Raw genomic sequence first — 21,916 nt, forward strand, 5'->3', positions numbered from 1 at the left:
AAACCTACAATAATCAAGCTAATTAGAATTCCACTGTGCACAACAGGTCAGCAACGTATTTATTATTGGGTTAGCAGGGTAATGGGGTGGGGCACAGCTATGTTTGAGCCAACTTTCCATGACTTCCTTTCCATGGGTCTTTGTAATCAAACTTCACTTCCGGCACAGGACATAGCTTGTGATGATTGGTTGGTTTGTGTGTATGAGGGATGGGCTGGGATAGGGGAAAGCTAAGCAAAAGAAGTAACATGGGGTGCTTTGCAGCTTCCTTCTGAGCCTTCTTACAGAAAATCAGGGCAGTTTGCCTGATCTGTTGTAGTCATTTTCTCAATGTCGATGTTATTAGAAGTTAGGATATCTTTTAGATAGGTCACTGTTTCTGGAGGGAGATAGGGGTTTCTTCCCAAGATCCAGACATGATCCAGGTGAAAGAGCCAGATGATGGTGGTACAGGAGTACACAAGGGCGTAGTTCTCATAGTCAGTGGCCAGGACCCAGTATGGTGAGAATGGCATCACTGAAAACCAGAGGAAGACAGCATGAGGAGGGAGCCTATTGCTTTTGGTTAGGGGTTACCAACTGGCTTTACAATGGAATCATTATGTGGTCTTTATGAAGTACTCAGCCTACCTTCCTCTACACTTCCTTAGCTTCAGATCTGCAGGTGGTTGGAACTTTTTTGTTTGTTTTTTTGTTAGTCATGGAACTTGAACTCTGGGCCTGGACATTGTCCCTAAGCTCTTCAGCTCAAGGCTACTGCCCTACCCCTTGAGCCACAGTGCCACTTCCTATTTTTCTGGTGGTTAATTGGAGAGAAGAGTCTCACAGACGTTCGTGTCTGGGCTGGCTTTGAACAGGGATCTTCAGATCTCAGTCTCCTGAGCAGCTAGGATTGCAGGCATGAGCCACTGGTGCCCGGCTGGTTGGTACTTTAAATGGTTCCTCAGTGATTCTAATGTTTGGCCTGCATTAAAAGCCATTGTTATACCTTCCTTCCTGGTAGCAGGTGGTATCTTGGGGCAAGTAGGGGGTTCAGGTGGATACTCTGGACCAGTGCACATGGAGGTACCACCTAGCTCAGAGGAGTTGAGAATATGGGGCAGGGGGCCCCAAACTTCACTATGCACCACCCAACTTTTTCTAGAATCTACCAGAGGGAGAAGTCAGAGGCTGATTTTTTTTCATCCTTTCTGTGTGATCTCTGCAAATCTTTCAACTCTTTTTTTTTTTTTTTCCAGTCCTGGGCTTGAGCTCAGGGCCTGAGCACTGTCCTTGGACTTTCTCAAGGCTAGAGCTCTACCACTGGAGCCTCAGCACCACTTCCAGCTTTTTTCTATGTATGTGGTACTGAGGAATCAAACCCGGGTTTTTGTGCATGCTAGGCAAGCACTCTACCACTAGGCCAAACTCCCGGCCCCAAATCTTTCAACTCTTAAACCAGTTGGTTATGGTTTATAGGCTGTTTCTATCACAGTAGCTATACAGGTTTATTGATTAACATCTGTAATATATAGAAACCCAAATATTAAAGAGAGTTCTAATGGGAGGGGAGAGATGGAGAAATTATCCTCTCTGACTCTAGAAACTTTGTGAATGGCCCAGGCCAAGGAAGATTCATAGTCCAGCCATGGAAAAAGGTACCAAGCAGAAGCTATATGTTGTCCCCTAGAAACGCCAAATGGCTTTTCAGGAGGTGATTTGCTTTCCTGGGTTTCAAGTAGCCCACTACCTGTACTAACAAAGATTTCTTCACTATGAATGACCTGAGAAACGAATTGGAGTTTGGTCAGGTGTTAAGAACCCAGATGCATAGCAGAAAACAAAAGAGAGTCGTCCCAGAGGACTAGCCATGAAGATCCTTCCTACCCTCATGTTTCGTTTATCAATACAGAAACCCAGGATGCTTGGGAGAAGCCAGGATGAACTCCTGACTTTAAACCTTGTCCAGAACTGCTGGTATCCACTGTCCTCACTCACAGGTGGGGTCTATACATCACACATATGTCTGTGAGGCTCAGTTGTTCTGCATGACCCAAGTTGGAGTGAAAGTCTTGAACACTGAGTGATATTTTTTTGGGGGGGTGATGTTTTTGTTCCCTACCGTTTCTAATAGCAAGAGCATATTCCATCTGCACACTCTCACTGTCTTCCTCTCACAGTGTCTAACTCTCAAGAATGGTTTTCTAGATAGTTCCTTTTAGTACAGAAAGCTCCCTGTCTCTCTTTTGACACTGAGCTATGTCAATGTAGGTGACACTGACAATCTCTTATAGGCATTGCAATGTGAATTCTCTCACATGGCACTCAAGGGCCCTCTTAACCCTCTCCCTCACTCCATGAACCCTCTTTTGCTCTGGTTTCTTAATCCAGGCATTTCCTATACCATCCCCTCCACTTAGACCATTCAGTCATTCCCATAGTCCCCCCATACTCCTCAAAGCCCAGTGTAAACACCTAAGTCCTCCAGCCAGAATAAATCCTCCCCACCTTGCCCAGAAAACACTTCGGGGCTCTCTGTGAATTCTTGTCCCAAGGTTCCCTATAAGGATTGTGCAAATGGTACTTGATCTTCACATTCATTCCCCCAGTCCTTTCTCATCTTTTTATTGAAAGGAACTCACATAAGAGTTTGGAGGTGTGCGAATGAAGTCCAGCTCTACCTCTAATTAGTTCAGCGCCTTCCCACATACTCAGTTCTCCTGCATTTCAATGTCTTTGTAAAAATGACAAGAAGAACCAATTTGAATAGTTTACAGAGCATGCACTAAGTATCTCTTCCTGACACCATGCAGTCATTCCTAGTTGGTAAGTGTGAAATTATATGCTCAAAGCCATATGTGTAGGAAGAGCTGTTTTCTCCTCCCAACAATCCTTCCTTGATCTGTAAATAATAAGTTTCTCTCTAGAAAGACTTTGGGGGGTGTGTGTGTGTGTGTGTGTGTGTGTGTGTGTGTGTGTGTGTGTGTGTGTGTTTTGTGTATGTGTCTTAGGGGTGGTAAGGTGGATAGGGATTTCTTTTGCAGCTGGTGATTTCTATATTGCCCTGAAAGATGGAGGTCTCCCAAATACTTTCAGCTTTAGAAAACCTCACTGTTCGAAGCTCAGCTCTCCAGTTTATCTCCAGTGACACTGTGCTATCTCTACGTCCTGTGTCCAATCTCTAGCTAGCTCAGAATTGGGGGCAGATTGTGATTAAATCTCTCTTAGAGTCCCGAGAACCTGACTAGAAAGTGGCAGCGCCAGGGCTCCAACTTGCCTTCATTTTTGCCTTTCTTGCCTCCAAACCAACAACAGAGGTTAGTTGTTCGACTCACACCTGCTAATTTGGAGGTTCTGTTTTCCCTGATAAATACCATCATAATAAGTCTTCCACTGCTTATATCATATATGCTTCCCTTTGGAAGCTGGGGATCATCCTATGGTAAATTTCCTGGTTATAGATTAACAGCCTATTCGAATGTCCATGTAAGAAGGAAAAGGCTTTTTTTTTTTTTTTTTTTTGGTTGGTCGTGGGGCTTGAACCCTGGGCCTGGGCACTGTCCTTTAGCTCTTCAGCTCCAGAATAGTGCTCTACCACTTCAGCCACAGTGCCATTTTCAGTTTTCTGGCAGTTAATTGCAGATAAGGGTTTTACAGACTTTCAAAGCCCAGCTGGCTTTGAATTGTGATCCTCAGATCTCAGCCTCCTGGGTGGCTGGGATTATGGCATGAGCGTCGGGTGCCCAGCAAGGCCAGCTCTGTCTTGCACATCATTGCACCCCAGGGCACAGTGTATGATATACAGTGTGTGTTTAAATAGTTGCATGTTATGTCCTGATAGATGGCACTCCGGTATGACAGAAGTCCTCCAACCCAGGCTGTAGCCTTCCATTTGCATATTGCTTGTGCCTTAAATTTCCTGAGAGAAAGGGATACTTACACTGGAAAAACTTAACTCCCAACTTGGCAGGCTCTGTAAGGTTGCTCTGGGTAGCTTCACCTTCAATTTGGTTCACAGTTCCATCAGGTCTTCAATAAGCGGGGAAAAAATAGGGAAAAGAATAGATATGGAGAGTAAAGGAGGAAAAAGATAACTCATTGAAAACCAAAAATCAACAAAAGCCAAAATATATGCCTTTAAAGGGACTGTGGTGGCCAATCTGGTGATTTCTGATGTGAAGCTCTCAAAAGAAGCCCTGGCGCTGGGTACCAGTGGCTTATACCTGTCATCCTAGAGACTCAGGAGGTTGATATCTGAGGCATGAAGTTGAGACCTAGCCTGAGCAGGGAAGCCTATAAGACTCTTACCTTTAATTAACCACCAAAAAGCTGGAAGTAGAGCTATGGCTTGGGTAAAAGAGCACCAGCTTTGAACAGAAAACAAAAAACAAAAAAACAAAAAAAAAAACCAAACACAGCCTAAGTCCAGGTCCTGAGTTCAAGCCCCAGTACATAATATATAACATAACACACACACACACACACACACACACACACACACACACACACACACACACACGTACCTTCTTTTGTAATTGAGACCAAGTAGAAGAAGGAAGCATTCAGTAATCAGAAGTAACTATGGAAATGATTCTGGGTTTGTATAATTTTTTTAGGCCCTTATCCTTCAACACTTCTTTTGGACTATATGCCATTTGCTTTTCAGTCCATTTCCTACTCCCAGGTTCTAAGGAGAGGGGGAGCAAAAGAGAAGAAAAGAACAGAAAAACAGCCCAATGCATAGGGAAGATTCACTTCTTCACAAATGAGAAGGAGTCAAAGTAGGAAACTGGCCAGTGAAAATAATGGGAAACATCCAGGGAGTGTAGAGTTGCAGGAGCTTTCTCATTTTTTGAATCTCAGTGGTGTCATGTCTCATCAAGGCAGCTGAGCTCAAAAGTCCCTATCAGTTAAGCAAGCATTCGAGCCAGTATGACAGATTTTGATGTAGATGCAGTAGGGAGACATTGGTAATAACAGCGTTTGTCAGGTGAATCTGGACCTCACACATTACAGCGCGCATTTGGTTAGGCTGATGCCATCTAAGACTTGCCCTTGGCAGTGCCATTTCTTTCTTAGGGGTATATAAAATGATGACACTTCTTAAAAGTGATAGTCTTAGGTTGAGTAAAAGACCTTTTCCCTTTCAAGGGGACCTGGTCTAGTTCTGGTCAACTTCCAATGAGCCCATGAACCTGGGGGGAAAGGGGAAAGGCCTGGGCATGGGGGCAGAAAAGGGAGGTGCTCAGGCAGCTGAAGACACTTTTTAGGAGGTGACAGAGCACTTATCTGTCCATCAATCCTCAAGTAGGCCAGCCAGATTAAAATAAGAGTAATCACATGTTAGAAGGTCAATAGGTTAGAGCAGGTTAGTGGTAAGAGATGTTCTAGAAGACAGACAATAAGCAACCAGTAAGAGAGCTCGGGCAATGTAGTCTCATATTTCTGGCTATATTATCTGTCTGACACCAGGGACTGAAGAGCATGCCCTGCTCTCTCACCTGGAACCCAGGCATTGGGATACTGGTTGTTGTCTATCTGCAATCAGTAACTTAGCAACAAGCCACGCTCTTTCCAACACACTCCTTCCCTCTGTCCATCATTTGTATTTGGTTCCACATAACAGTTTTCAAAACACTAGTCTCTGATCGGAAATTCACGACATGTCAATGGAAAAAATGTCTTTGTATTTTCAAAGGTATTAGGAGCTTAACCCTAAAAGATCAAACTTATTATATGATTACCACATGCTGAACACTGTCCTAAGAGTTTTACATGCATTTCCTTACCTAACACTCAAACAATCTCACGGAGGTGTGTTTTAGCATTATTATTATTACCTACAGGAGAATCCTAACTACCACACCATATCCTGAGCTAATAAGCTTTGCTCCACCTGCTTTGTGTGTCAAACAAGTAAAATCTTATAGGCAGAGCAGCCGAAATACTCAGAATATGGTTAGAGGCCCTTGCTACTTCAAAACAGATGGAGAAAGGGAGGGAGAAATTTCTGGATTGTGGTCTTAGAATAGGAAAAAATACTTTAAATAAGATCACTACCACTTTGTTGCCCACTTTGATTCAAATAAGGGTTCCCCAAGGGCCCCCATGTTAAAGGCTTCAGCCCTAAGGGGATGCTATTGGAGATAGTCGGGCCTTTAGGAAGTGGGTCTTAGTGGGAAGTCTTGGGGGCACTAGGATATGCTTTCAAGGCAATTGTAGGACCCCGGTTGCTTCCTATTTTTCTTTTCTGATTTCTGGCTCCTGAGGAGAGTGGTTTGCTCTACCACCTACTCCCACCGTGATGGGCCACCCTCACCAGAGGCTCACAGAATGGGGCAGTGGATCTCAGACAGTTACTCTCAGAACCATGAGCCAAAATAAACACTTTCTCTTTCCAAGCAAATTGCCCCTGAGATTTCACTGCTATATCAGACAGCTGACAAATAAGGGCCTATGAAATTCTTGTGAGATCGCTGGTAACTGTATTTGTGCAGCCCTTTCCTGAGTTCTGAAATGAGCTAAACTTGTTCTTTTTTTTTTTAAGATCCCTTCTTCACTACTCTAGCCTCCTCCAAAGACATAGTGAACAGTCAGGACAACCTTTCCCAACCTTTTCTTTCTTCTGTCTTCAGTTTTCCTCTCTATTCATTTCTCCTGTATTTAAATGTTAATTTTTATCCTTTATCCACTGTGTAGTAGTTAATTTGCCTTTTTTTTTTTGCCAGTCTTGGGCTTAAGCTCAGGGCCTGAGCACTGTCCTTGGATTTTCTCAAGGCTAGAATTCTACCACTTAAGCCACAGCACCACTTCTGGCTTTTTCTGTGTATGTGGTACCAAGGAATCGAACCTGGGTCTTCATGCATGCTAGGCAAGCATTCTACCGTTAGGCCAAACTCCCGGCCCATAACTTGCCTTTCTTTATCTAAGTTTTTTTTACCTATTAACAATAAGATAGGGCTGGGAGTTTGGCTTAGTGGTAGAGTGCTTGCCTAGCATGCACGAAGACCCGGGTTCCATTCCTTGGTACCACATACACAGAAAAAGCCAGAAGTGGTGCTGTGGCTTAAGTGGTAAAGCACTAGCTTTGAGAAAAATCCCAAGGACAGTGCTCAGGCCCTGAGTTCATGTCCCAGGACTTGCAAAAAAAAAAAAGATAAACAATAGTACTTACTTCAGGGTTATTATAAGGATTAATGAGCATATTTGAATTTGCATACACATATACACAGAATAGTATCTTGCACATAGGAAATGCCTAATGTGTTTATTGATGCTGTTACCTTTGTGGAAGGAAGGTGGCTGGGAAGGACTGCTTGGGACTCTATAAGTTTATGTTTGCTTCCCAAAGTGTAAATCTTGGCTCAAATATCAGTGTTAAAAACCCTCAGTAGCTGGGTGAGAGTGGCTCATGCCTGTAACCCTAACCCCTCAGGGGCTCACATCTGAGGATCACATTTAGGGCCAGCCTGGAAAGAAAAATCTGGAGACTAGTAAAAAGAGAGAGAAAAAGCTGGTAGAGGTGTGGCTCGGGTAGTAGAGCACCAGGTATAAGTGAAAAAGGCAAATGAGAGCACAACATCTTGGTCTGAAGCAACAGTATCATCACACACACACACACACACACACACACACACACACACACACACACACACACTCTTCCCTAACAGAAATGTACACTTCTGAAGGATACCCTGTTTGCATCGCCTAGAGTGCACACATATGTATACAGAAATTTGATTCTTGCTTTAATGAAAGGAGTTTCCTAACAAGTAAATCTGCCCAGAGACAGGATAAACTGACATGGGAGGTGCAATGCTACCAGTTTCAAATGATGCTGAAGGCTGTCTCTGAGTAAATGGTTCAGAAAGGGCTTGGGTGCCACTCGCATAAGGTGGTCCCAGTGTCTATCTCACAGTGAAGGTTTCTGTAGAGATTCTAGAGTCTCTCCAGCTGCATGGTGTTCCGCAGGTGACCAGCAGGCCGTTAATGAAACCAATGACTGCATTTTAGCCCTGAGGCATGCTTATCTTCTGGACTCCAATTACAGGGGCCTCAGTCACCTCAGGACAGCACCCTGTCTAGATCCTCTGAGAAGTCACTTACCTCATCTCCTGGTTTAGCACTTTGATGTTCCCGTTTCCCATTAAGGAGTAGTTGGCTTGGATGCAGTTTCCTTTCTCAAAGCTCACTGGAATCTTCTCAATTTCATACCACCTTCCAAGATACTGTGGAGACAACAAGTAGAGTCCACCTCTGTGGCTCACTGGGGAGTTGTGAACTTGATCCTATTGTCCTTTAGAACAGAGACCTTTCCTGGGAAACCAGGCAAAAGAGGCTGCATTGTTCCCTGTGTAACTGAGCATGATTCAGATGGGAACAAATGAATGGGGTGTGTGCTGCTGTGTTCTATTCCTGAAGGGCTCTTTATTGAGGTATATTTTCGGTGCCCTCTTCAGTCACAGCCTATGTGAAATTCCAGGTTCTAAAAAAGAAGGGATTGTTCTGGATGGTGGAAAATAATCTTCTATTTCTTTTTTTTTTTGCCAGTCCTGGGCTTGAGCTCAGGGCCTGAGCACTGTCCTTGGACTTTCTCAAGGCTAGAGCTCTACCACTTGAGCCTCAGCACCACTTCCGGCTTTTTGCTATGTATGTGGTACCAAGGAATTGAACCCGGGTCTTCATGCATGCTAGGCAAGCACTTTAACCACTAGGCCAAACTCCCGGCCCCAATAATCTTCCATTTCAAAGGTTTCATGATTTGAAATTTGTCCTGTCAGAGAGGTTGGCTGCAAGGCACTTGGACTCAGAGTTGGTTGTGACCCTGCACCAGAAGTTGGCCACAAAGACTTTTGACAGGTGCTTAGGATTCAGATGACATCCTTCTGCAGGGCCTTCCTTGTTCTCCATCCAGAACTTAAGAGTAGAATATCCCTGATGTGCCCAGAAGGTTCACAGGGCCCTCGTGTTGTGAAACATGCCAGCATAGACAATACCAAATTCTGGGGAAGACAGCTTGGCAATATTTAGCAAAACTACAAATATATACAATCTTTGACCTACCAATTGCACTTCTGAGATTACATCTCCTGCTATTAAAAAATAAGATAGATTTTTAAGATTATTTTTTCAGTACTGTTTATAATGACAAAAGACAGGAAATGGTCTAAGTGAACAGAAAAGTGTGCTGGATAAATAAACAATGGTTCATTCATCCAATGGAACTTTGTAATCCTCTTTTAAATGAGTGGTATGCAATATATCCCAGATATATTTAATGAAAAGGGGTAAAGAGCCAGCTACAAAATGGTGTATTTATGAAGCTATCTTTTGTGCAAAAATAGAGGAAGTGTTTATGATATTGGCTTTCTATTATGGTGTAATAAATTACCACAAGCTTAACACAACTCAGATTATTATTTTATAGTTCTTGTAGTTCTGATCTCAGTCTGATAGGCTAAAATGGAGATGTGGGCCACATTCTTCTCTGGATGCCCTAGGGGAGGACTTTGTTTTTTATCAGGTTTAGGGGTCACCTGCTTTCTTTGGTTTTGAACTCCCTTCCTCCATTTTCAACATCAGCCAAAGTAGATCAGATCCTTTTTATATTACATCTCTGATGCTATTTTTCTTTCTCTGACACTTACTGCTTCATCAAATCTCTCTGTATGATCACAGCTCAGAAAAGTTCTCACTTTTAAGAAATTACATGGAGTCAGGGGTGGTGGCTCACTCCTGTAATCCTAGCTACTCAGGAGGCTGAGATCTGAGGATCAAGGTTCAAAGCCGGGCCAGGAGTTTGGCCTAGTGGTTGAGTGCTTGCCTAGCATGCATGAAGACCCAGGTTCAGTTCCTCAGTACCACATACATAGAAAAAAGCCAGAAGTGGTGCTGAGGCTCAAGTAGTAGAGCTCTAGTCTTGAGAAAACCCAAGGACAGTGCTCAGGCCCTGAGCTCAAGCCCAGGACTGGCAAAAAAAACAAAAAAACAAAAACAAAAACAAACAAGGTTTAAAGTCAGCCTGGGCACCAAAGAATGTGAGACTCTTATCCCCAATTAACCTCTAGAAAATGGGAAGTGGGGCTTGGCTCAAGGGTAAGGAGGTAGCCTTGAACTGGAGAGCTCAGGGACAGCGCCTGGCCAAGTTCAAGGCCCCATGACCCAGAAAAAAGAAAAAGAAAGAAAGAATAAGAAAAAAGAAATTCCGTGGTTAGCCTGAAATAATTCAGGCTAATTCAATAACAACAACAACAACAATAATAAGTGGTCAGATTAGCTTGAGTTTTCATATTGAACCACATCTACAGAAGCCCCAATTCCACATAAAGGAATGTAGACAGCGGTTCCAGGGGTTAGGCTGTGGCCATTGGAAGCCACTATTTTGCTTACTACAGTTGTGTATGTATTTTCTTGTTTGAGGGTATATTGTCTCCAGAAAGACACACAATCCTCTGCTCTTCTTGGTTGTTTTGGGGGAAGGAAATTGAAGTGCAACACAAACAGGAAATTCTTGTGTACCTAACAGTTTTTGGTTTTGCTTTTTGTTTCTCTGAGGTGCTGAAATTGAGCCCAGAGCCTTCTGCCTGGAAGGAAAGCATTTTCTAATAAGCTCCACCATCAAATAAATATATTTGAGCATATTTAGCTAATCCAATATTATTTGAAATTGTTTTAGAAATTTTAAAGTACTTCATAATTCAAAAAAGAAAACCTAAGTAAGCTTATCTTCACACTAACAGAATGGGATTGCAAATAGAAGGTAGTCACACTGCTTCCTGTTCAAATTCACACCTGCATTTTCCTGTGCACCTTTATATATCCACATATACCCACATTTATGACCATAACTTTTCCACCCATTTGTTCATGCACAACTGTTCATTAAACACACTCAGATTTCTGGGTGCTAGTAACTCACACCTGTATTCCTAGCTACACACTCATGCCTATAATTCTAGCAACTGAAGAGGATGAGATCTGAGGATCATGGTTTGAAGCCAGCCCAGATTCTTAACAATTTACTACCTAAAAAACAGAAATGGAGCTGTGGCTCAAGGTGGTAGAATGCTAGCCTTGAATGAAAAAGCTCAAGAACAACACCCAGGTCCTGAATTCAAACCCCACAACTGACCAAAAAAGAAAACAATGCTGAACTTAGCATTCACTTAAAACGTCAAAAAATAAATAAGGTGAACTAGCTTCATAAATGTCCTCAGAAAAAGTTCCAATTCATAATACATTTAAAACATCTTTAGGGCCAAAATTGTAGCTCAGGTGACAAAGTACTTGCCTAGCAGGCAGAAGTCCTTGAGTTCGAACCCTAGTATAGCCAGATAGATAGAGAGATAGAGAGATAGACATAGATGGGTAGATAGAGAGATAAATAGGCAGAAAGAAAGAAAGGAAGAAAGGAAGAAAGAGAAAGCAAGAGAGGAAGGAAGGAAGAAAAGAGAAAGAAAGAGCAGGGCATGGTGGCTCATGCCTGTAATGCTAGCTACTCAGGAGGCTGAGATCTGAGGATCTTGGTTCAGAGCCAGCCCAGGCACTAAAGTCCATGAGACTTTTTTTTTTTTTTTTCTGCCAGTCCTGGGCTTGAGCTCAGGGCCTGAGTACTGTCCTTGGACTTTCTCAAGGCTAGAGCTCTACCACTTGAGCCTCAGCACCACTTCCGGCTTTTTTCTATGTATGTGGTACCGAGGAATCGAACCCGGGTCTTCATGCATGCTAGGCAAGCACTTTAACCACTAGGCCAAACTCCCGGCCCAGTCCATGAGACTTTTATCTCCAATTAACCACTAGAAAAACAGAAGTAGGGCTGTGACTCCAGGGGAAGGTAGGGTGGCAGGCTTGAGCTGAAGAGCTCAGGGACAGTGCCCAGGCCCAGAGTTCAAGCCCCATGGCAAACCAAAACAAACAAAAAAAAAAGAAAGAAAGAAAGAAAGAGAAAGAAAGAAAGAACGAGAAGCAAACCAGTTGTTGACTGTTCATTCCTGTAATTCCATTTACTCAAGAGACTAGATCAGAGATCTGAGGATTATAGTTTGAAGCTAGCTGGGGCAGATAAATGCATGAGACCTTTATCTCCAGTTAAAAAGCAAAAAACAAGACGTGAAAGTGTGGCTTAAGTGGTAGAGATCTAGCCTTGATTAAAAAAAGTAAGAGTCTATGGCTGGGAATTTGGCCTAGTGGTTAAAGTGCTTGCCTAGCATGCACGAAGACCCGGGTTCAATTCCTTGGTACCACATATATAGAAAAAGCCAGAAGTGGTGCTGAGGCTCAAGTGGTAGAGTTCTAGCCTTGAGAAAGTCCAAGGACAGTGCTCAGGCCCTGAGCTCAAGCCCAGGACTGGCAAAAAAAAAGTAAGAGTCTGAGACTCTGAGTTCAAACTCCAGTGTGCGCTCTCTCTCTCTCTCTCTCTCTCTCTCTCTCTCTCTCTCTCTCTCTCTCTCTCTCTCTCTCTCTCTCTGTCTTTCTCTCTCTCTGCAAAATTCTATAAGCACTAATCAAGTATAATCTCTACAGCACTTTGGACTTTTTATCTCAAGATTAAAATACAATGGATCTTTTCTGTAAGAGTTCACTGTGGTATACCACATTTACCTAAATGAAAGGATCAGACCTTAAAAATACTAGTGGGGTAAAGCACTGTAGGGTTCAGTATAGATTTCATCTTCCTAATCCTACTTATGGGAGCTTTAACCCTGTGGATCTCGTTTCTGCCCCTCAGTCTCTAGCTCCTCTTCTCACATTCTGACCCATTCCCTTATATTTCCTGTGGTCCTAATCGCTATTATTATTTTTTTGACAGTCGTCGATTTGAACTCCAAGCCTGGGTGTTGTTCCTGAGCTTTTCAGCTCAAGGCTAGCACTCACCACTTGAGCCGCAGCACCACTTCCGGTTTTCTGGTGGTTAATTGGAGACAGGAGTCTCATAGACTTTTTAGTCCCTGGCTAGCTTTGAACTGTGATCCTCAGATCTTGGCCTCCTGAGTAGCTAGGATTACAGGCATGAGCCACCGCACCTGGCTGTAGTACCAATCTTGACTGTCAATTGGATTAAGTGGTTCACTTCTATGATTCAGAAGGCCATGACACAGAGATCATAGTTCAAGACAAACTATCTGCAAGATCTCATCCCAACAGAAAAAGTTGAGTGTTGTGGCAAGTACCTGTTATCTGAAATGAGACATCATGTGTAGGATGAGACATCATAGGAGGATGGTAGTCCAAGCTAGCCCAGGCAAAAGAGATGAAACCCTATCTGAAAAATAAACAGAAGCTGGGCAAGGTGCCTCACGCCTGTATCCTAGATACTCAGGAGGCTGAGATCTGAGGATGGTGGTTCAAAGCCAGCCCAGACACAAAGTCCGTGAGACTCATTTCCAAGTAACCACCAGAAAACCAGAAGTGGCACTTGGCTTAAGGGATAGGAGAGTCACCTTGAGCTGAAGAGCTTAGGGACAACACCCAGGCTCAGAGTTCAAGTCCCAGGACTGACAAAAAAAATAAAAACAAAGGAGACCGAGGCCTGCCTCAAGTGGTAGACCAGCTGCCTAGAAAATATGTTTCATTTGAGTTCAAACCCCAGTTCTTTCAAAAGAAAAGAAAAAGAAACATCTAGGAGATTAATAAAGTACCACTTGGGGTGAGTTTGTGTGTGGGATCCAGAAACAATTAAATCAAAAGGACTCTGACTCAACCAATGGACAAGCCTCTTGATGGATTCATAATAAATGATATTACTGGGAAGTGCTGAAAGGTTGGAAGTGGGTCTAGTTGCCAAAAAAGTAGGCTACGGAGGGAATGCTTTTCTCTTGCCCTGGCTTCTTGCTCTTTTCTGTTTCCTAGCCATGACATGAACTATTCTGTTGTTTCCCACCCTCCTGGCCATGATGGACGAACATTTTTGAAACCAGAAGTCAAAAGAAATCTTTCATCCCTTAGGTTGTATTCTGTAAGGTATTGGGACTATGATGATGCAAAAGTAACTACAATACTGTGTGCTCAATAATTGTTCATACTGAGTGTCAGTGATCGATAATAACCTCAGTGTTATTCATACCAAGTATGGTGCTTTTTTTTTTTAAAGAAACAAATAGGAAGTTCGCCTTTGCCATACCTTATTCACGTCAAAATTCTCTTGCACCGGGGGAGTCGGGCATTTCCCAAGGTGGAATGCTTGTCCCTGGACCACAGCAAATAGACCAGCCAGCGTGGGGAGCAGCAGCAACAGCATCTTCATCCTGGAGTCTGGAAACCAAGTAGCTGGAGGTATCTGAGCTTCCGGGGGACATAATAATGGAGAAAGATTCCAGTCAGTGCCTGACTTTCAGCACACATCCCTCTCAGTTCATGCTACCCCTCATCCTGTGGGGTACCTGTCTGATTGTCTATGATATTATGTGGTCTTTTGCACTTCTGTCTGGGTTAGCGTTCTGGGTCCATTTGTACCCCACTCCCAACACATAGGTATCTGCCATGTCTACTTCTACTCAATCACCATTAGGGTCTCAAATTGTCAGGCTCAATAGATACTTAGTGTATTTGGGATGTGATGGGGGACAAACGAAGGGGAAATGAGGCCTTCTAACCATCTATGCAATAACAAACAAAAACAAATCAAAGCAAGGCAAAGCATTGAGCATCTATGAGATTCTTTTTTTTTATTGTAATTAGTAAAAGGGTTACATGATATTTGCCAGATAGAAGGTGCATTAATTCACATACATTGATACCCTTTCACATGTCTTGGTACCCGTATCCCTCCCCCCCACACACCCCATCTATGAGATTCTTAAGGGAAATGTCCCCAGCCTCCATACCTTTGGGCTGTTCTTTCAGCCTTAGAATAGATTTGAGAGCATTATTCAGTGGAAACCAGGATCAAACTCTTTCTCAGCCACCTATTAAGTATGACTGTGCCCAAGTTATGATTCTTGGCTCCTAAAAGTGGGAATGATAATCAGGCCTAGATACCTTATGAATCTTTGTGCAAATTAAATGAGATAATTAATATAAAGCCAATGTTGGTGGTATGTGGGATTGAAGTGGGAATCACTTGAGCTCAAAAGTTCAAGACTAGTGTGGGTAATATAGGAAAGCCCACCTCAAGAGAAGGAGAGAGACACAGAGACAGACAGATAGACAGAGAAGGAGAGAAACAGAGAAGTACATAGAATTCTCAGGGCAATGTCTGACAAAATACATGTTTAGTTAATGTTAGGTACTGAAATCAGAAACCATGTCATACTTTCTAATTTTTTATATTTTGTTGAGGGCATTTTTCTGGTATATGCCAGTCCTGAGGCTTGAACCCAGGGCCTGGGCTCTGTCTTTGAGCTTCCTTTGCTCAAGGCTAGCACTTTTTCACTTGAGCTACTTCTGGCTTTTTTTGAAGTTTAGTGGAGATAAGAGTCTTATAGACTTTCATACCTGGGGATGGCTTTGAACCATGAGCCTCAGATCTCAGCCTCCTGAGTAGCTAGGATTACAAGCCTGAGCCACCAGCACCTGACTTGAGGTGCTATGCACTTGAGATGATGTGCATTTAACTAGAGAACTGTCAGCGATGTGTCACTGTTCAACATGTATTACAACCCAGAGATGCTTTGGGGAGGGGCAGTGGCTAGAGGAGAAGGGTGCTGAGGGCAGGTTATGGGCAGTCTGAACTCTTCTCTGCTCCCTTTATTGACTTGTCCTCAATCTGCTCCCTTCCTTATGACTCTTTGCCTGTAGATGCACATAAGCTATTTCCAGCCCTCTGCCTTTCTCCCTGTGATGAGATGACTGAGTCAATGCAAGCAAAATGTTCTCAGATCTGAGCCTTGAAAAGGATGTGTCACAACAGGAATAATTATAACCGCTTCATTATGAGTCTCTAAACCTCCAAATAGCTTTAATAATCAATAGCTTTTCTTCTAGAGATTTCGTTGCTTGGTTCTCAAAAGGACAGTTATGTAATGAGTAAGAGCTCAAGTGTGGGCTGCCAGCTGGTGCTGGTGGAAGATGGAGTGGCTGAGAGGCTCTCTCTAGCAAGTCTGGATTTGAATCATCAGTTTTAGTCTTGGAGATTCCATTGCTTACCAGCTTCCACTGCCATGTGAACAGGGCCTGCCAGTTAATCTTTGGAAAGAGGGAAGGTTTGTTTAAAGCCACAAACCTTTGTGTTCATTTTCAAGGGATTCCTGTATCCCTAGGAGCTCTTCCCATCAGGCCCAGACTATTGGACCTTAAAGGGTAACCCACAGTGTGTACCCTCTACAGGGGCTCATTGCACTTTGAGACAATGACAACAAAAGTTCCAAATGTTTTGGAAAATGTTTTGTTCTAAGACATTCTTCAGTGGACTGAAACACATTCTGGGTGTGTAGGAGGATTCTAGAACAAGGATAATACTCTTTAATCATATCTCTACTAGAAAAGCCTCTTGGTGGCTGGAATTTGGTTTCTGTGGCTGAAACTTCTTCACAGAGGAGAGATTGACAGAATTTTAATTTCCTATGTCCCTTCTATTTTCCTTCCCCCAACATTTATTGAATACATCATTCATGTATACATATGGCCTTGGGTAAGATATGAATTGCTTAGAAGCATAGTCTCACATCTTCTGATACTGTGTGTAACTTTTGAAAACAAATTTAAATTACTTTAGTTCACTCTCAAATAAATTAAGAGCAAACTGAGTACGGATAGCTCACACAGGTAAGCCTAACTATTCAGGGGCTGAAAAGTGAGGATCATGATTCAAAACCAGCCCAAGCAGGTAAGTCTGTGAGACTCATTTCTAATTAGTCCTCAAAAGCCAGAAGTGGAGCTGTGGCTCAAGTGGTAAAGCACTAATCTTGACCAAAAAAAACTGAGATGGCGCCCAGACACTGGGTTTAAGCCTCAATAATGGCACAAAAATAAAATGAAATAAAATAAATAACTTACCAGCAATTCTTTCAAGGGTAAGATGCATTTACCCAACACCAGGCACGGAGTGCAGTCAATATTCACTGAGCCTTTTCATGGGAAGCCCAGGCTGCAGTACCTAGGTATGTTCTGCACTAATGGTCCAGTGTCTCCTCTGGAATTAACTTGCACTATCATTCTCCTTGTACTGAGTGAGGTTAGTCTGTCTAAATCCCCTCTTGGCACACTATGAGACCAGAATTCAAGTCTAAGTCTCCCCAAAGCTATCTGAGCATCACTGTGGACCTTGGGGAGCTATAAAACATTAAGACTAGATTTTGAGGTTTTGCATGATGACATCAAATACGTTTCTCAAATAAATAAATCATAAAGACTCATGTTAGTCTTCGAATCTAACAAGAACCATAGCTTTCAAACAAAATATTTGGGTGCTATGGTGTTCAATATTCTGCTCACAGGATTCCAGTTTTCACCTGATTTTTACAGTCAGGCACCATAGCATGGTGTGCAGAGTTCATGTTCAGTCTGGAGCATGGAATTTTCTCACGGTCTTGTTTATAGGAGGAGGGTGTGGTGTAGAAGGAGAACTCGGAGGGGAGTCCAGGCCTGCTGCCTAGTGTATCCACACTCATCACTTACATCATTTTTGTTTTATTTCTACCTTGCAAAGCTGAATAAAAATGAGACCAAGTTAGTGGGGCCCCTGTACAAGGGCTTTGTGGGCTGTAAAGGGGCAACGCAAAGTCACTCGCTCCCTATTAAGCATCATTTGTCATAAATGAAAATTAAAACCACAGCACATACCTTTTGATCAAGATGAAAGCAGTTTCCACATACAGGATCAGCCACGCCGAGATGCCAGGCTTGGCAACTGGCTTCTCCCAACTCCTTTTATAAGCATCCATCAGGTCATTGACATTTAGTAGTCATGCCTGCCACACCCCCCACAGTTCAGGAAGGCCAGCCTAAAAGCCCAGCTCTGTATGAAGCACAAAGATGGGGTGTTGTGTCTGTTCCCTTCCTCCAATTTCGTTCACAGCTGCTCCCTGGAGAAGAAACAATGAGATATTGTTTATGGATGAGAGAGAAAAACAAAGCACATCTTTATTCAAAACATATTTTTTTCATTTTTGCTTTTCTAATTTATTTTTTCCCGTCAGAATGTACTTTTAAGTTCCTATAAAATTAACTGTAGCATTTTTTTCAAACATCTGGTATTGATTTTTCCTTATTTGTAAAAATGAAAACTCAATCATCTCATTTCCTGAAATGGATCAAGGATTTAACCCCAAGCTTGGAATGGGTCTCAGGTAACAGAGCCAGCATTAAAAATCAGTCCAAGCTTGCTGAGATGCAGCACAAGTCCCTGCTTCTCTGAGCCTCAGTTTTTCCATTGTGAGCTAGAGACCAACTCTTATTATAGTCTTCACTAGACATACCTCTTCTGTACAGATGAAGTTGAAGCTGAGACATCAAAGTATTCACAGCAGCTCCTCCCTTAGTATCCTTTATGACCCTCCAAAGTACATATTCTAGGCAGTTCCATATTGCTAGGGGTGGAGAAGCAGATTTAAACCCAGCAGTTTGGGTTGTGTCACATTAATTTACCTACAGAGCAGAGGAATGAATACCACATAGGTTCACAGTTCGCAGAAACTGAATGAGTACAAAGGCATTTCCCTTTCTATCACAAATTGCCTGCAGTGCAGAATGCCAAATAGACTAATTCAAGTGACATATATCCCAGCTTGAATGACATAATGTAACTGCTAACTCTTCAGTTTCACTAACCAGAAAACTTCCAGATTGTCAGTGGAGTCTGCACACATGGCTATCACTTGAGATACCAGGAGGCCGCTTCAGACCTATCTCTGCCTCTAACAAACATGATCTCCAGAGTTCCTACAGAGCTGGGTAGTGGGCACAGTCTTTAAGGACTTGAGTATTTGTGATTCATACAGATCCACAATCAAATGAGGAGCACTCAGAAGGAAGAGCTCAGGAGACGAAGCAGATCCTAGCTTTTCCTCAGACCCCATCAGATCTTGAGGACCAGGCAGTCAGTAGTCTCTCCATGATGGTGAAGCCACTGGAACAAGTCCTACTTTGTTGCAAGTGTGGTGTCTTGGTGGGTTGTTATTTACACAGAAGAACTGAGTCTGAGTATCTCCCAACAGCTAGCTCAAGAGGCCTCCTCACACCAGGGGCTTGTGGAAAAGCGCCCCCCATTCTGAGGCAGTAACTGCAGAAAAAAAAATGCCTCTTCTAAAAAGGAGGCCTGGAGGCAAAAGGGAGTACCTTGAGCCCTTAAAGGTTTTTCAAATGCAAATAAAGGCTAAAGTGTTAAGTGTTTAAGCAAATATCAGTAAAAGGTTTAAAGAAAATTTGAAATGGGTTTCTGAACAAAACTTGAAAGTGAAGTTGTCATAAATGTTTGTTTCAAGAAAGAGAAAAAAGGCAAATTAGGACTACCAAAATGATTGCTTAATTGCTATTTTAGCTTGCTCTTGTAAGTTTCTTTACAGCAACTTCCAGCTAGCCCATGGAGAAGGACAGTAGATCCTTATTCAGATGTAATTTTGGCCCTTACCAAATTCCAGGTAAGATCATACTTAGAGATTATTTCTGAGTTGACCACCTTGTTGCTTCTAATTGGAGTAAAGTGGCCTTTTGTAGGACTCATTGATCTGAAAACTGCAGTTCTGAGCCAGCCCGGGCAAAGCAAAGTCCCTGTGAGATTGTGGTGTCTGATCTAGCATCAGTGTGCTAGTGAGGCAGAGTTGCTTTGGAGCTCAAAGTGGCAGAATGCTAGCCTTGAGCTGGAGAGCTGAGGGATAGCACTCAGGCCCTGAGTTCAAGTCCATCAACCAATCAAGTGAAATGCCAATAGGACATTTATCCCTGTGTGAAGAGACACTCCAAGCATCCAAATGCAGTAAGCCACTGCTTGGATGGCAGAGATGGTGTCAGATCCTAGAGGATCCTAGAGTCACTTGTGCTTGTCCATTCAAAATTAATCAGAGCCAGGAGGTCATAGAATAGTTTGTAAGCATGCCTTACTATGTCCATGTGTACTGGGCAGGAACTTGTCAATCATCTGTAATAGTGGGTAGTTTACAATCCTGACCCCCCGTATTTGCTCAAAGCCCTAACTGAGTGAATTTTGAATTGACACCAGCCACAAATTCAGGAAAGTTTGTGGACCTGAGGCTGTGTCCTTATTGATCGGTCTAGGCCTACACTGGCAACTGAGCATAGTTAGAGTCACAGAAATTAAGCTCCCCAGACAATCAGGAAAATGCCTTTGCAAATGGGTGCTAAGTAAACTACATTGCCAAAGAAAAAGTTTGTGCAGTTGTTAAATGTTTTATATGATCTCCAATTTGGAGTAAAATATTGCTCCTGATATGTAATCTTGGCAACCTCTTGGTAAAATAAGCTAAGCTTTTAGGGTCCCTGGCTAGGTATAGAAATAATGTCCCTGAGTCAGCTTGAAGTTACAGAAGATGGATCTTCATCCATCAATCCCCTTAAGCTGAAGGGATCAGAGTCATTTTTGGAAAGTAAGATAGGATAAGTTAGAGGCATGGAAAGAGTATTAACACATGTGCAAGAGTGGAAATTGCACTTGTGGTTCAAGTCTCCTATACATGTCTAGAGAATCCTAGCCTTGTTTAAAGGAAATCTGGTTACTAAAAGTTGTCACCCTGGTATTACTTTGGAATCTCAACCCTATATTATCCTAAAAACCAATGGGGTGCCAGCCTGCAAAAATGAATGTGCTCAGGTAAAACAACCAGGGAATCATTGGAAGAAGCCTTAGGTTAAGCTTCATTAACCAGTCTGTGCAGAAATTTGCAGGCGACTCAGCAGGAGGTGTGACATTCCATTGGAGCTGCTGAGAGATGAGGCTGCTGCTACACATTCTGTCCTGCCTGATTCCACCACCACCCTGCAGCTGCTTCCTGAGAGGATTGGAACTAAATCCTTGGTGGTGGTACATTCTGTCTGTGCTAAGTTCAAAGTCCCCTAGGTTTTTGCAGCCATTATGGTGACTCTGGATGGGTGAAGGGAATTTTCCATCCAGTGCTGAACAGCCTAGAGGTGAAAGGTGTAAATGTAAATGAGGGCTATGGTCAAATGAAAAATAGAGAAAGGTTAGTAAAGGTTTTGGGAGAGGAGTTGAGATAAGAAAAAAAATAGTTTCTTATGGATAAGAAAGGATCTGGGAAGAATTGTCTTAAATGATTGTTCTACAAAAAGGGAGAAAGACAAATCCTAGAGTTCTTGTATGTAGTAGATGGTATGAGCATATCTTAAGAATGGAGATTACAAGTAGAATTGGTATGTAATTGAGTTAGCCATGATGCAAGCTGGGTCAGGATTGGTACAGTGATGTGGAACTATTCTTTGTGCCCACCTGAGGGATTGTTAAGCATGCTTCCCAGTTGTGAGGGCTTTCTTGGGTGCAAAACTGGGAGGGCACACTATATGCCCCTCCAAACCAAAGAATGCTGTCTTCCTGAGTCTGATAACAATTGTTGGCCCCCCAAGCCATGTGTTATCTCAGCTGGCATTGTTAACCATGATTCAATCCAGTCCTTACAGGCCTTACAAGTTGATCTGGGGACATGTTCATCGTCTGGTTTCCAGTGCCCTGGCACTCAAGTGAACCTACACTGTGATTCCCAACACTCCAACCACTGTGAAGGTAGCAGGAAAGAGCTACTGGGTTCATCACTCCTAGGTGAAGATGGCTTGTAAGGATTCTGGACTTTCAGACTTCCAGAGAAATGGACTTTGACATTCTTGGGTCCCAAACAGATGCTAACCTGAGACGTATGCATAAGTCAATCGACAAGCTCACTGACTCACTGAGGTCCCTAGCTAAAGTTGTCCTCCAAAACAGAAGAGGACTAGATATATTGTTCCTAGACGTTTGAGTGTCGCTCTGGGAGAAGAATGTTGCTTTTGGGCGAACCACATTGCAGTAATAAAAGATAGCCTGGCAGCTATAAAGAGG

The 21,916-nt window shown here is 42.9% G+C and overlaps 1 protein-coding gene across 2 annotated transcripts; it reads right to left on the bottom strand.

Moving 5' to 3' along the window:
- Positions 1-28: 28 nt before the first annotated feature.
- Apod (apolipoprotein D) lies at positions 29-17,779 on the bottom strand. Of its 2 annotated transcripts, none has more exons than XM_090332067.1 (5): positions 17,698-17,779; positions 14,099-14,259; positions 8,086-8,207; positions 3,920-4,008; positions 29-517 (listed from the first exon to the last, which is right to left on the bottom strand). In XM_090332067.1, exons 2-5 carry the CDS (start codon positions 14,219-14,221, stop codon positions 282-284), a joined length of 570 nt encoding a protein of 189 aa, XP_090188193.1. In that variant the 5' UTR covers positions 14,222-14,259; positions 17,698-17,779; the 3' UTR covers positions 29-281. The 2 variants fall into 2 exon arrangements, with proteins under 2 accessions (XP_090188193.1, XP_090188202.1); XM_090332076.1 differs by having other exon boundaries at positions 14,099-14,254; positions 17,698-17,770.
- Between the last annotated feature and the right edge of the window lie 4,137 nt (positions 17,780-21,916).

Source organism: Megascapheus bottae, chromosome 1, assembly GCF_031878675.1.
Source record: "Megascapheus bottae isolate mThoBot1 chromosome 1, mThoBot2.hap1, whole genome shotgun sequence".
In the NCBI taxonomy this organism is placed as follows: Eukaryota; Metazoa; Chordata; class Mammalia; order Rodentia; family Geomyidae; genus Megascapheus; species Megascapheus bottae.